The sequence below is a fragment of the Paramisgurnus dabryanus genome, chromosome 21, assembly GCF_030506205.2.
Source record: "Paramisgurnus dabryanus chromosome 21, PD_genome_1.1, whole genome shotgun sequence".
Taxonomy (NCBI): Eukaryota; Metazoa; Chordata; class Actinopteri; order Cypriniformes; family Cobitidae; genus Paramisgurnus; species Paramisgurnus dabryanus.
In genome coordinates this window covers 29416242-29431394 of record NC_133357.1, presented here as the reverse complement: position 1 = coordinate 29431394, position 15153 = coordinate 29416242, and the positions used below count along the sequence as shown (strand labels likewise).

Genomic DNA, 15153 nt, shown 5'->3' with positions numbered 1-15153 from the left:
AGTAACAAAATTGAATACATCCATGTACTACATCCAACCTAGACTATATTCATAATATTCTAAATCCTAAACTATATTTAAAAACTGCCATGCTTTTGCTATTTTTTGCTTTTCTGTGTTTTCTTTACTTCTATTTCATTTAAAACGGCTTTGAAACAATGGGCAGTTATTAAAAGCACTATATAAATATATTTGAATTGAATATGATTTGTATTATTTCACAAACAATGACAATATGACAGCATATTTATGAATTAATAATGTTTGGTTCATATTTCAGGTTATATGTTTAATTACAGAGAAAATAACAACAGGGATAAAGCAAAGACCAGGACACAAGTTATTATTACACGGCTTGGCTCTTCATTCACAGACTTTTATTCTTTTATATGGCTTCATGTATAAAAGTACTGCTGCAAATTGCTCACAAAGCCATATGAGTTGTATAAGTACATTAAACACAAAATATAACTTTAAAATAGTGCTTGATAATTACCCATTTATTAATTTTTTCTAACTACAAACATTCTTGATTGAAAAATCTTGATTAATGATAAATATTAAAATATTTTGAAAAAGATTACACATTTCTAATGTTACCACAATCAGAAAATCACAGTGTTTATCAAACTTTCATTTCAATTAACAGAACGGATTATATATTGTATCAGATATTACATCAGCATATTCAAAATAATTAGTTATGATGAGATTCATAATAAAGTATTAAGGAAACACAATCAGTCGAGGTTATCACAAAGGATTTCATTTCATTATATGTTTGGATTTTCTGATTTGTCATTTGAGCTAATTCTGCTTAGTTGCTTTTCTGCACTATTACAGAAAAATTGACATAGCATCTGGTTGATTTATATCTACATTCCCGTACAGTCAACGCTGGAGGATGTGATGTTACACGGACACCCCAGTGATGACACAAACAGGTGTTGAATATGGACTTTGGCTGTTGATGTTTTTGGCAGACACGATGACACAGTAGCGAGTGGCAGGTTCTAGATTATTTAGAACTGCAGCAGTCTGATCATAGATGTACAGGACCTCTTTCATAGGGCGAGACAAGGTGTCCTCTCTCACAATCAGGTTGTAGGAATCTGCCCCCATTACAGGAGACCACTCGACCTGCAGTGACAGTCCCACCCCAGGTAAAACTGTCACTTCAGGGATGGACAGCTCATCTGCAGAGGTAACAACATTTAATCAACCACAAGTTCTTGTTTTGATAAAATATACTTTTTGTGTGTTTATGAATAATATTGTTTAACTAGTTGAATCTCATTTAAACCAATAACATGTTATGGTAAAATCAAAAGAATAAACTGATACTTTTCTTAAAGCGCAATTAAGATTTTTTTAAAGCTGGAAACTTATTCAGAAAAAAACTATTTATTTGCTGATGACTTTTTCTGCAAAATCATACCCGATGATAATAAAATGTAACATTCTGTACTTTTGCCTCATCTTAAAAATGTCTTGTCTCCACAGCAAACAGAGCAATTTTGTCTTTACTGCCCCAACACTTGGTATACTCTGAGTCTCTGAAAGCCAATGTTGATATTTGAAATCACCTAAACAAACACGGCCATACCCTAATAGAATCTGGGACCTTCTTTTGATAGACCCGCCCCACACATACACAACCCAGGCAACAATGTCGGTTAATAGACATGCCCCTTACTGCTGATTAGCTACAAGTATGTTTTGGTGCTCAGCCCGTCTTGAAAATCATACACTCTGCCTTTAAAACAGTAAAATTATTTATTTACATTTAAAACAAATGAGGAGCAAAACGACATACAGATTACTGGCTGGAAACGCTTTTAATCTGGCGAGGATTTATCCAAAAATGCTAGTGATATTGCTATGCGCTTTCTATCAAGCAGTTAAGAGAAAACGCTTCCCTGCCAATGACGAGTTTTTCCGGCAAACTGTATTTACGCTATTATCCACCAGATGGGGCTCTTACCCAATTTATACAACCCGGAAGCAACCCCTCACTTCAAACACTTTAAACTCAGTGTATGTTTTGATCATCGCTCTGAATCGGATTTCTATCACAAGTCTTTCACAAAAACTCAATTATCTCAGCTTTTTGCTCAAAATTGTGTCTTTTTTAAAGAAACCTACCCTTATTTAAGAGGTGATAAAAAGAGAACATAAAAGGTAGGATTAAACTTTTTTTAAAGCCGAGGGTCTGTTCTTTTATTTAAAGAAGAACATTTTCTGAAAGTAATTCAACTTTTGTAAAAATCATAAAAAATGCTGCCGATGACTGCCAACTATTTTAAAAACACTGGTGGGGAAAGAGTTAAATACCATAAATAACACTGTGTGTTCTGTGTGTAACATGTCTTACCAGGGGTCAGTCCTGCTATGAACTCTGCAACTGTTAAATCTCTTTTCCGACGATTTGACGTTTGACCTGTAAAAGCCATGAATTAATAAAGTTCCTATTTACCCAAATTTAAGAAGAAAGCATTTTGCCAAAGAAATTAGCAAGTCTGACACATTCAAGAATATTCATGGATTAATACAAGTTAAGATCCATGGGAAGCAAAGTAATATTAGATAATCCCATGCTATGTCAAAACAGTAACTAAAAAATTATTTTTACAATGATTACGCTGTGAACGCAGGTTGTTGATAGAGCTTAAAGGGACACTCCACTTTTTTTGCAAATAGGCTCATTTTCCAGCTCCCCTATAGTTAAACAATTGATTTTTACATTTTTTAAATCCATTCAGCTGATCTCCGTGTCTGACGGTACCACTTTTAGCATAGCTTAGCATAATCCATTGAATCTGATTAGACCATTAGCATTGCGCTATAAAATAACCAAAGAGTTTTGATATTGTTCCTGTTTAAAACTTGACTCTTCTGTAGTTCCATCGTGTACTAAGACCAACTGAAAATTAAAAGTTGTGATTTTCTAGGCCGATATGGTTAGGACTATGCTCTCATTCTGGCGTAATAATCAAGGACTTTTTTGCCGTACCATGGCTGCAGCAGGCGTAGTAATATTACGCAGTGCCCGAAAGTAGACCCCTTGGTAGCTTTCAATAGCAGGGGACTATTTTGAGGCACTGCGTAATAACTCTTTGGTCATTTTTGAGTGAGATGCTTATGGTCTAATCAGATTCAATGGATTATGCTAAGCTATGCTAAAAGTGGTAACGCCGGACCCGGAGATCAGTTGAATGGATTCCTAAACTGTAAAAATCTAATGTTTAACTCTAGGGGAGCTGGAATGAGCCTATTTTCAAAAAAGGTGGAATGTCCCTTTAACTCGTAAAGCCAGGTTGTCAATAAATTGACCATATAAGCCACAGATTATTTTATTCCTACCAGTAAGTACTGTTGAAACAATGCTCTCTCCTGCACTGTTCATGGCTGTCACAGCAACATCAGAAGCCAGTAGACCAAAGACCTGACAGCTGAGGTTTGATGTTGTGCAGACAGGCACCCTGAAATCAGAGCTCATCAGGTACACATTGTACTCTGTGCTAAGAACTGAAGACGTCCAGGCCACAGTGGCTGAGGATTGATCACCTGTGAAGGTCACATCCAGTGGAGGACAGGGAACTGAAAGAGAGACACAGTGTTTAAGAAATCAAGATTATACTGTTCATGATGTATCAATATATCAATACAACTTCTGTCCTGCTGACTAGTAAGGTTTCTTGTTACCTGTGACCCCATCAATAGACTGCGATGGTCTGCTGGTCCCAGCTGAGTTTTGTGCAAAGACACGCAAGTTGTAAGAAGTGCTACACGGCACAGGGATCTCAAAGAAGTCACGTTCTGTCCAATAGGATGACACGTCCATGAGAGACTGTGGGTTGTCCTGGATCTGCCCGGTCACCTGCACCAGGTAAGTGACGTTAGGACAGCTCACAGAACTCCAGGAACTCCTAAGTAGAGTAGCATCGTCCATCACATGGGTTCTCAACCTCACACTGGCAGGAGGACATGGGACTATAGGAGAACCAGTAAAAGGTTAATACGCATTTTCAAAAAGGGATTTATGGCAAAGCAGGCCATACCTAACTAGCCAAGAGCTAAGAAAATTATAATATATTTCTAATAATTCAGTAGCACACTAATAAGGTTGTTTACCTGCACCCTTCTGGACTGGCACATCGAGTGAGCTGTTACAGGTCCCATCTGAAGCCTGTGCACTGAAGTTATACACCATCCCACAAGTCAGTCCCTGGATGTTACATGAATTACCAGTGGTGTCACAGTGAAGCGTATGCCCATCGTTTGTTTGAGCCCATGTGTAGTACTGCAGTGAATCTTGGCTCTTATCCCAGGAGAGTGTGGCTGTCCTGGAGTCACAGTTCACGGAGACACTGAAGTTTTGCAGTTTGCACGGAACTAAAGGAAATAAAACAGTATATCACAGCCCCTCCATCCATTTTCAATGAGCTACTGACACAATAAACAGCTGAAAGTTTCTGTATTTATTTTACACTGTATGTATTTTTAAACATTTTAACGCTTAAATGCATGAGTGTAAAATGCATGATAACCGGTATAACCATACTGTATAAAAGCTAATATTATAATTTACAACATTCATTAGATTGTTTATAGCATGTTTGAGTTTCACCAATTCAATGACCTCTGTTGTCATTGATTGGGTTAAAGGTGCAGTATGTGATACTGACAGCTGCAGTCCATATACAAAATATTGGAGAGCAGGGGCGCAGGAGACATTTTTTAAAGTAAGGGGCCCACACTGTGAGCAAAAGCCCAGATAGTAAGATCAGATTTCCAGATTTCTGACCACCGCTTCTGGCTCACCGTCTGACCACCATTGTAGGAGCCATACATTGGGTTTGATCTTTCTATTATTAATATTCATTTCTTCTTATTCTGTCGTGTATGTGCACCTGCATTCGTGACGTCATTGCTTACTGTGGGTGGCACTCTGCGGTGTGGTGCTTGTATTAGTGTGTGTGTGCGATCACCTGTGTTTGGAGGATCATGGCCGCGGGGTGAGCATGGGGAGAAACTTTTTGTTGACCGTCATCGTCTTCATCGTGGTTGCACTGTCTGTCTAAAGTATCTTTGCATATTTTATGAAGTACATCAATCAAAGTAAGTGCTTGTGTTTTCTAAACTCGTGAAAAAGAGAAATAAAGACATCTCATCATGTGCAATGGCTTAGCGTGACGCGTCTTCAATGTGTATCCTCATGTGTTCAGCCTGCTGCGGTTTGGTATGGTTTGGTTATTTATTTTGATTAAATCTATGCCGCAATATTATGTCAACAAAAAGTTTTCGTTGTTGAGCGGATTGTTTTAAACGTATTATCAGGGCAACGCTGGATTTTTGAGATCGCTTTCACCTTTGTAAACGATATACGTGAACGCGCATTTGACTCGCGTAAAGCCCATTCATTCACAAATTGGCTGTTACGATGTTTATTCAGTCATCACAGACGCCTCTATTGAAACGTTTATGTCCATAAACATTGTGCATTGTCTGTCAAAGAAGATAGTATTCCCCGTTAGGCTTAGCGGTACTTTCACATAAGGTGATCGTTCTGTTATGTTTATTTTTGGATTTTTGGTAGTGTTTTGGTTCGTGTGTCAAGCGGGTGAAGCATTGTGCTTGGGAGTGCCGCCGTAGTTCTGGTTCTAAGACGGTTTGTCTGGTTCAAGGCTATCGGTATTGAGGTACATAAATACCCACCGCTAGTATGCACAGAAGACTAGGGTTGAGTTTAGCTTAGCTTTGATGGATAAGTTAGGGGGAAACAAAGACGATGCATTGTACTCTGTTTAAGTGGAAACATAAGTGTTAAAGGGGTGCTGTGTTTAGTGTTACAATATTTTTGTGATTATTTGTGAATAAAATGGAGTTGAATGGTAACAAGTCAGATGAGAAAAGACGGTCAATACTTACACCCAAAGCTTTTGAATATAAATTGGAGCGATTCCAAGAAGAACGCCAAGCAAAAGTAAGAAAGATTAAAGGTGTAATAAAAGAAATGAAAGACCTAATGCGTAGTGGTAATGCTGATAATGCTGAAAGAATGTGGTCATATCTTGAAAATGTATCAAGCTTGTTTAATGAAGCAAGTCATCTTCATAGTGTAGTGATACCTATGCTTCCACATGAAGAACAGGAAAAACAAAATACTTGGTTTGATAGTGTTGAAAAACATAAAACTGCTTTTGTGGAGGAGACAAATAAATGGCTGCTGGAGGCGCCAGACGCACCAGTAGAGGGCGTTGTTTCTCCACATTTAGGATCTACTGTTCATGATGATAATGAGGCATGCATAATTAAAATTGTGGAAAATGTGGTGGACGATGACATTAGGCCAAGTGATAGTGTCTCTAATGTATCAGTGAGGTCGAAGAGATGTAGTACAGAAATGAGTAAATCTATGTCCACTACATCATCAGCCAGAATAAGGGCTGAGGCTGAGACAGCCGCTCTAATGGCTCGTCAAAGGCTGCTGAGTCAGAAGCATGCCCTGGAGGAACAGCAAGAACTGTTGAGGAGAAAGCAGGAGGAGCTGGACCTGGACATGGAGCTGGCAGCGTCTATGGCTAAAGTGAGTGTATTTAAGGCTTCTGAAGGATCTCGTATGTCTCATGCTTCTGTGAAATCAGATGGAATGAATTCTTATTTGAAAAGAAGGAAAAGAACACCGTTAAACCATGATGCTGCAACATTCGTGCCTGAGTTTAATCCTCAACCGTTGGCTGCTGAGGCTGTAGGGGAAGCTTCGCTCTCAGGTTGTTCTGATGTGAGGTCCAAGACATACGATAAACTTGAGCTGCCTGCTGTTGTGACCTGGGACGATCCATCCGCATTGTTAAAAGGTGTCTCTAATCCACCAGTTACTCACCTTCAGCATGATGCTGCACCTGTATCAATGAATAATTCTGATCAGCGTTTTCTCACAGTTTTGGAAAGGCAAAATCAAATTACATCTTTATTGGTTGAACAACAGTCACTTTTTCTCTTACCTAAGCGAGACCTACAAGTTTTTGATGGCAATCCACTGCAATATCAAACCTTTATAAAAGGATTCGAACACAACATTGAAGGGAGAACACAAAGTCAGAAGGATTGTTTGTATTACCTCGAGCAATATACGAGAGGTCAGCCCAGGGATTTGGTCCAAAGCTGTCAACATCTGCCTCCGTCCCATGGATACATTAAGGCAAAGTCTCTGCTTCAGGAGCATTTTGGTGATCCATTCAAAGTAGCCTCTGCATATATGGATAAGGTGCTTTTATGGCCGGTAATTAAAGCTGAAGATATCAAAGCTTTACAAGCATACAGTTTGCTTTTGCAGGAATGTTGTAACTCTATGGGAGTTGCTGTGACCGATCTGAACGTGCCTACAAATATGCAAATTATTGTGAAGAAACTGCCTTATAAGTTGCGGGAACATTGGAGAAGTGTGGCCTGTGATATTCAGCAGAAGTTTGGTCGTAGAGTAACGTTTTTGGACATTGTGGAGTTTGTTGAGAGGCAAGTCAAGATTGCAAGTGACCCTCTTTTCGGAAATATACAGGATACATCTGGATCAGGAAGAAAAGAATTAAACATGGTTAAGTCTCAAACTAGTTCAAAGGTTAGAGGCAGTAGTTTTGCCACTACTGTAATGCCTGCTGAGAAGAAAGTGGAGTCTGGGTATAAAAGGCAGAAGGACTTACTGGTGAAAGTCTGTTTGTTTTGTGGTGCTGGGCATTCATTAGATGTTTGCCGCCTTTTGCAGAAAAGAACACAAAATGAAAAAATGTCTTTTTTGAAGGAAAATCGTCTGTGCTTTGGATGTCTGTGCACTGGGCACATGAGTAAAGACTGCAAAAAACGTCTGATATGTAGTGTATGCAGCTATAGGCATCCCACGTTGTTGCATATCTACCCCAAAGCAAAAGAAAAGGTTTCGACTCAGACAAACGGTGACTTGGAAATGGTCAGAGATGGTGCCGTGGTGTCTGTTCAGTCCAGTGGCTTGACTGGGGCCGGTAAGCAGGACTGTACGCTGTCTATTCTGCCTGTTCAGGTGAAATCCAAAAGGAGCCAAAAGACCTTGGTCACGTATGCGTTTTTGGATCCGGGGAGTTCCGCCTCATTTTGTACGGAGCGACTCATGACCCGACTCAATCTTACAGGGGCGAAGTTGGGAATCCTCCTTAGAACGATGGGACAAGAGTCGCTCCGTACAAAATGAGGCGGAACTCCCCGGATCCTGGCTCCCCGTCGGGGAATCGAACCCCGGTCTTCCGCGTGACAGGCGGAGATACTGTCCACTATACAAACGAGGAGCCAGGATCCGGGGAGCACCATCTCTGACCATTTCCAAGTCACCGTTTGTCTGAGTCGAAACCTTTTCTTTTGCTTTGGGGTAGATATGCAACAACGTGGGATGCCTATAGCTGCATACACTACATATCAGACGTTTTTTGCATCTACCCCAAAGCAAAAGAAAAGGTTTCGACTCAGACAAACGGTGACTTGGAAATGGTCAGAGATGGTGCCGTGGTGTCTGTTCAGTCCAGTGGCTTGACTGGGGCCGGTAAGCAGGACTGTACGCTGTCTATTCTGCCTGTTCAGGTGAAATCCAAAAGGAGCCAAAAGACCTTGGTCACGTATGCGTTTTTGGATCCGGGGAGTTCCGCCTCATTTTGTACGGAGCGACTCATGACCCGACTCAATCTTACAGGGGCGAAGTTGGGAATCCTCCTTAGAACGATGGGACAAGAGAAAGTAGTGGACAGTTACAAGTTGTCAGACTTGGAAGTCGCTGGGCTGGATTCCAACAACTTTTGTGGCTTGCCTGAGATTTTTACTCAACAGAGTATGCCTGTTCATCGAGGTAACATTCCACAATCAAAGGACATCCAAAGATGGTCGCACCTGAGACACATAAAAATACCAGAGATTGATGCTGATGTTGACCTTTTGATTGGTACTAATGTCCCTCATGCTCTGGAGCCATGGCAGGTGGTTCGTTCAGTGAATGGGGGTCCATATGCGATTAAGACCATCCTGGGTTGGACAGTGAATGGCCCACTCCGTGGAGATTGTCATATCAGTGATCAAAAGTGTTTGCAGCCTGACATCACAGTCAATCGAATATCAGTGGCGAGGCTTGATGAGCTTTGGGAGAAGCAGCTGAAGGTGGATTTTCCTGAAACTCTGCACGATGAACAACTTGGTCTGTCAAGGGAGGATAAACGCTTTCTTGAGTTAGTCTCTGAGTCTACCAAACTCATCAATGGTCATTACAGTATTGGTTTGCCGGTAAGACACAGATACCTCAAAATGCCAAATAACAAGACCGTTGTAGAACAGCGTGCATTGAGTCTCAAAAAACGTTTGAGTAAAGATCTATCTTTTCGTTCTGATTACATCACATTTATGTCCAATATGCTGGCTAATGGCTATGCAGAGAGAGTTCCATCTGATCAGCTGACCCGTTGCGATGGAAGGGTGTGGTATATACCCCATCATGGAGTGTATCATCAGAAAAAGAAAAAACTACGAGTAGTCTTTGATTGTGGGGCACCGTTTCAAGGGACATCTTTAAACTTACAGCTTCTTCAAGGACCAGATCTCACAAATTTGTTAGTAGGAGTCCTCACAAGATTCCGCAAAGAGCCCGTGGTGCTCATGGCAGACATTGAGGCCATGTATCATCAGGTCAGGGTGCCGGCTGAAGACTCTGATTTGTTGAGATTTCTCTGGTGGCCTGATGGAGATTGCAGTCAGGAGCTAATGGAATACAGAATGCTGGCTCATTTGTTCGGCGCTACTTCCTCACCTAGTTGTGCCTGTTTTGCCCTGAGGAAGTGTGCTGAAGACAATCAAAAGTGCTTCAGTCCTATGGCAGTTGACACTGTCCTGCACCATTTCTACGTTGATGACTGTTTGGTGTCTGTCGACTCTGAGGAGGAAGCAATATCTTTATGTCAAGAGCTTAGTGCTTTGTGTGCTAAAGGTGGTTTTAAGCTCACAAAATGGATCAGTAACCGACGCAATGTTCTTGCTACCATTCCTCAGGAGGACCGAGCCAAGGAGGTGAAAGATCTGAATCTGAATAGTGATGCTTTGCCAGTAGAGCATGCCTTGGGTGTGCAGTGGTGTGTCCAATCTGATTCATTTAAGTTTAAAATCACACTTAAAAACCATCCACTCACAAGAAGAGGAATCTTGTCTGTGACTAGTTCGATATATGACCCTCTTGGTTTCTTGGCACCTGTTGTTTTGTCTGCGAAGAAAATCCAACAAGATCTTTGTAGGAAACGTTTAGGATGGGATGATCCTTTGCCATCTTCTGTTGCTGGAGAATGGATGACTTGGTTGGAAGAGCTTCATGACCTTGAAAATTGGGAGGTCAGTAGGTGTTTAAAGCCTGTGGATTGTGGTCATCTTGTCTCTGCTCAGCTCCACCACTTTGCAGATGCAAGTGAGGAAGGGTTTGGGACTGTGACTTACCTGTTGCTTCATGACGATAGAGGGCGAACTCATACTGCCTTTGTAATGGGAAAGGCACGAGTAGCTCCACTAAAACTTGTCTCTATTCCACGTATGGAGCTGACTGCTGCGGTTGTTGCTAGCAGAATGGACAAGTTGTGGAGAAAGGAGCTGCAAATGGACCTTCAACAGTCAGTCTTTTGGACAGACAGCACTTCTGTCTTGAAGTATATCAAAAATGAAACATCCAGATTTAAGATCTTCGTAGCAAACAGAGTGTCTGAGATATTGAAAATGTCTAACGTATCCCAATGGAGGTATGTCAATACATTAATCAACCCTGCAGATCTAGCCTCCAGAGGTGTCAAAGTTCAGTCATTGCTTAAGACTAGTGCATGGCTCTGTGGTCCTGACTTTCTTCATGAGCCTGAGAGCAGGTGGCCCAAAATTCCTGAGACCTTGGATAACCCTCTTGTTGAAGACCCAGAAGTCAAAGTTGTGATGGTGAATGCTGTTCAAGTTGAGCAGGTCTGTCCAGTGAAAAAGCTCATTGATCACTTTTCCTCCTGGTTCCATCTTAAAAGAGCTGTTGGTTGGTTCCTTAAGCTTAAGGCCTTGCTTCTGTTTCTGGTGAGACATCGAAAGCTGCTGAGAAAAACCCTTTCTAAATTGGACCAAAGTGATGAGCAGTTGAAGAAAGAGCTACAGGTCCAGATGAAAGCGGTTAAGGCTCAAGTACCAAAGAGTATTCTGTCCGTGGAGGATATGGTTGTAGCAGAGTCCGATATTATTCGTTTTTGTCAGAAAACAATGTTTTCGGAAGAACTGGCTAACTTGAAGAAAGGAGAGTGTGTGAAAAGAACAAGTCACCTCTACAAGCTTAACCCCATCCTGGATGGTGATCTCATTAGGGTTGGAGGACGGCTTAGTAGAGCAGCAATGCCAGTTGAAGCAAAACATCCAGTTATCCTGGCTAAAGATCAACACATCTCCACACTTATTCTGCGTCATGTGCACCAAGAAACAGGCCATGGTGGACGCAACCATATGCTTTCTCATCTACGTCAGAAGTATTGGATTCCTGGTGCTTGTGCTGCCATCAGAAAGGTTTTGACCAAATGTGTCGTCTGTCGTAGATTGTCTGCTTCACCTGGATGTCAGAAAATGGCTGACCTTCCTTGCAGCAGAATAACCCCTGATGAGCCTCCTTTCAGTCGAGTTGGTTTGGACTGCTTCGGACCGTTTGATGTTAAACGTGGAAGAGCTGTGGTCAAGAGGTATGGGTTAATCTTTACATGCTTAGCGATGCGAGCCATTCACCTTGAAGTTCTTTCATCGTTGGACACCGACTCTTTCATCAATGGTTTCAGAAGGTTTGTGGCCAGACGTGGTCAAGTCTTGGAAATCCATTCAGATAATGGTACTAACTTCGTAGGCGCTGAACGAGAATTGAGGAAGGCCATTGAGAATCTGAATCATAACCTCATAAATGACACATTGTTACAAAAGAGTGTGAAATGGGTTTTTAATCCCCCAGCAGCATCACACCATGGAGGTGCTTGGGAAAGGTTAATTCGGTCAGTCCGTAAAGTGCTAAACTCTGTTTTGAAGACTCAGACTCTGGATGAAGAAAGTTTGGTGACAGTGTTTTGTGAGGCTGAGGCGATTGTTAATAACCGTCCATTAACAAAGGCATCAACAGATCCTCAAGATTTGGAGGCATTGACCCCTAACCATCTACTTCTGCTAAAGACAAAGCCATTTTTTCCCCCAGGGTTGTTTGAGAAGGAGGATGTTTATGCTCGTCGTCGCTGGAAACAAGTACAGTATATGTCGGATTTGTTCTGGAAGCGCTGGGTAAAGGAGTATCTTCCTGGACTTCAGGAGCGCCAGAAGTGGAATACTGCCAAAAGAAACTTTTCTCCAGGAGATCTTGTGGTGTTGGTGGATGATATGGCACCTCGTAATACTTGGATTATAGGAAGGATTTTGGATACCGTTACGGACAAAAATGGACTGGTGCGAAGTGCACGGATCAAAACTAAAACCAGCCTTTTAAACAGGCCAATAACCAAAGTCTGCCTTCTGCAGGAAGCAGAGGGGTAGTGAAGATCTTTGGATGAAGCAGCCATGAATTTTGACATCATTGGACTTTAAAAGGACTGATAGTTCACTTTGCATGTCTTACTGTTGTCTGTCTCCCACAAGGTGTTAGTGGTGGTCAATTATTACTATGAAATAATTTGGGGCCGGAATGTAGGAGCCATACATTGGGTTTGATCTTTCTATTATTAATATTCATTTCTTCTTATTCTGTCGTGTATGTGCACCTGCATTCGTGACGTCATTGCTTACTGTGGGTGGCACTCTGCGGTGTGGTGCTTGTATTAGTGTGTGTGTGCGATCACCTGTGTTTGGAGGATCATGGCCGCGGGGTGAGCATGGGGAGAAACTTTTTGTTGACCGTCATCGTCTTCATCGTGGTTGCACTGTCTGTCTAAAGTATCTTTGCATATTTTATGAAGTACATCAATCAAAGTAAGTGCTTGTGTTTTCTAAACTCGTGAAAAAGAGAAATAAAGACATCTCATCATGTGCAATGGCTTAGCGTGACGCGTCTTCAATGTGTATCCTCATGTGTTCAGCCTGCTGCGGTTTGGTATGGTTTGGTTATTTATTTTGATTAAATCTATGCCGCAATAACCATCATATTTTAAAATTTTCATTTTAAAAGGAGTTATTTTCCCCTTGACCGTTGGCACCATGTGGCTTCCTTACTGTAAGACTGCTGATATTACCTAAAAGGTGCAATGTGGCACTTTTAGCAGCATCTAGTCTTCGCCCAGCAGAGGGTACTACAGCCACATACAGTTCTATGCGGCTCGAGTTTTTGGCCCTAAAATGGGGTACGGCTGAAAAATTCTGTGAATACTTGCTGGGTCATTGCTGTATTGTGCGCAATAATAATAATCCATTGAGCCACATGGCAACTACAAAATTGGGGGCCACCGAACAGTGTTGGGCAGCTGAATTCACAGCCTTTGATTTTGAGGTGCAATACTGGTCAGGTAGGGTCAATCAAAATGCAGATGCGGCGACCGTTATCCAACTTGGTTTCGGTGTTGCTCCGGCAGTGGGACTGTTTGGTGGAACAGGAGGGCCTGTTTATATCAACGGGTCTGCCGTTCGGATGGTGGTGAGAAGGTGCTGCAACTGGTGTTGCCAGCCGTATTACAGCCTGAGGGACTGACTCAATTACATCAGTGTCATGGGCATCAAAGCATTGAGCGCACCTTGGAGCTGGTGCGTCAACGGTGCTACTGGCCAGGGATGTCAGCTAATGTAGCCCACTGGGTACAGCAGTGTGAGCGGTGTCAGCAGGCCAAGGAGGCTACACCAGTAGCTCTGAGCTATACGGCACACCTGATGGCCTCCTGCCTAAATGAGATTGTGGCCTTGGACTTTACAGTCCTTGAGCCTTCGCACTCGGGGCAAGAAAATGTTTTGGTAATGATGGACATTTTTAATCAATTTACCGTGGCAATCCCAACTTGGGATCAACAGGCGGTGACTGCGGCTCGTGTCTTGGTGGAGTAGTGGTTTTTTAAGTTTGGGGTTCCGGGCGGATACATTCCGATCAGGGCCGCAACTTTGAATCTGGGCTCATTCAGCAGTTGTGTAGCCTCTACCAGATGGGTAAGTCACCTACTACTGCATACCATCCAGCTGGTAATGGCCAGTGCGAACGGTTTAACCAGACAATGCACTATTCGCTGCAGACTTTGCCCACCGGAAAGAAGAGGGACTGGACATCTTGTTCGTCACATGTGGTGTTCTGCTATAATAACACTCCCCACCAAGCCATTGGAGAAATGCCTTAATTTTTAATGTTTGGGCAGGAGCATAGACTGCCTGTGGATTTTTTGTTGGGCCTCATATTCAATTGAGTCTTGTGAGGTCAGTCTAAGCTGTCCGTACCCTTGAAAGACGAATCTGAGGACTTGGCGTTTGTGGTAGAGTCCCCACTGGTTGTTCAAGGGGGTGTGGAGAGGGCTCAAGCTCCTTCAGAAGTAAGGGTTGGTCCCACTTCTGGGGTTAAGGAACCAGGTAATAGGCCCACAGCGTGGGAAAGTGAGGGTGTAGGATCACAGCCAGACCCGGGATCCATGGCCGCCAAATATATCTGGAAGAGCCCCAAGACGAACTGGGCATGTTGGGGGAGGTCAGCACTCAAATTTGCACCGCTTACCACTAGAGGTCAACCGATATGGCTTTTTCTCTGGCCGATGCAGATTTTTAGAAATCAGGGCGGCAGATGGCCGATATGTTTGGCCGATTTTCTATATGTACATAATAATCAAAATGTTTTCATCATTAGCAGATATTTGAAATGTAAAAATGTCACTATTTAAGTCAAAGTATTTAAAAAAATTATGACTGGTCTTTCTGAAGAGTTTTACAACCTCCTCTGCACCATGCATTTATCAGACACAGATATTACCTGACACTCTGCTGTCATCATCTTTGCTCAGTTTTTTACCATGGCTTTTATTGCTTTGTAGGATAAAATCCTTATTTGGTAGACCTGATAAATTATTTATTCATCATACAGTTAATATATAGTAAATGTTTATGTTTTTTAGTTGAGACTGTTATTTAGGGAAAATCTTTCTGAACACATTT

At 42.0% G+C, this 15153-nt stretch overlaps 1 protein-coding gene across 1 annotated transcript in view; it reads right to left on the bottom strand.

Annotated features, from left to right (window-relative positions):
- Positions 1–365: 365 nt before the first annotated feature.
- The window catches only part of fndc7b (fibronectin type III domain containing 7b), a 57814-nt gene continuing 43026 nt past the window's right edge, over positions 366–15153 (bottom strand). Inside the window, exons 41-45 of the mRNA XM_065286622.2 lie at positions 4135–4395; positions 3706–3993; positions 3364–3600; positions 2375–2440; positions 366–1196 (exon numbers count right to left, since the gene is read on the bottom strand). Coding sequence (XP_065142694.1) covers positions 913–1196; positions 2375–2440; positions 3364–3600; positions 3706–3993; positions 4135–4395 — 1136 coding nt within the window. The 3' untranslated portion in view covers positions 366–912. The remainder of the gene's footprint in view (positions 1197–2374; positions 2441–3363; positions 3601–3705; positions 3994–4134; positions 4396–15153) is intronic.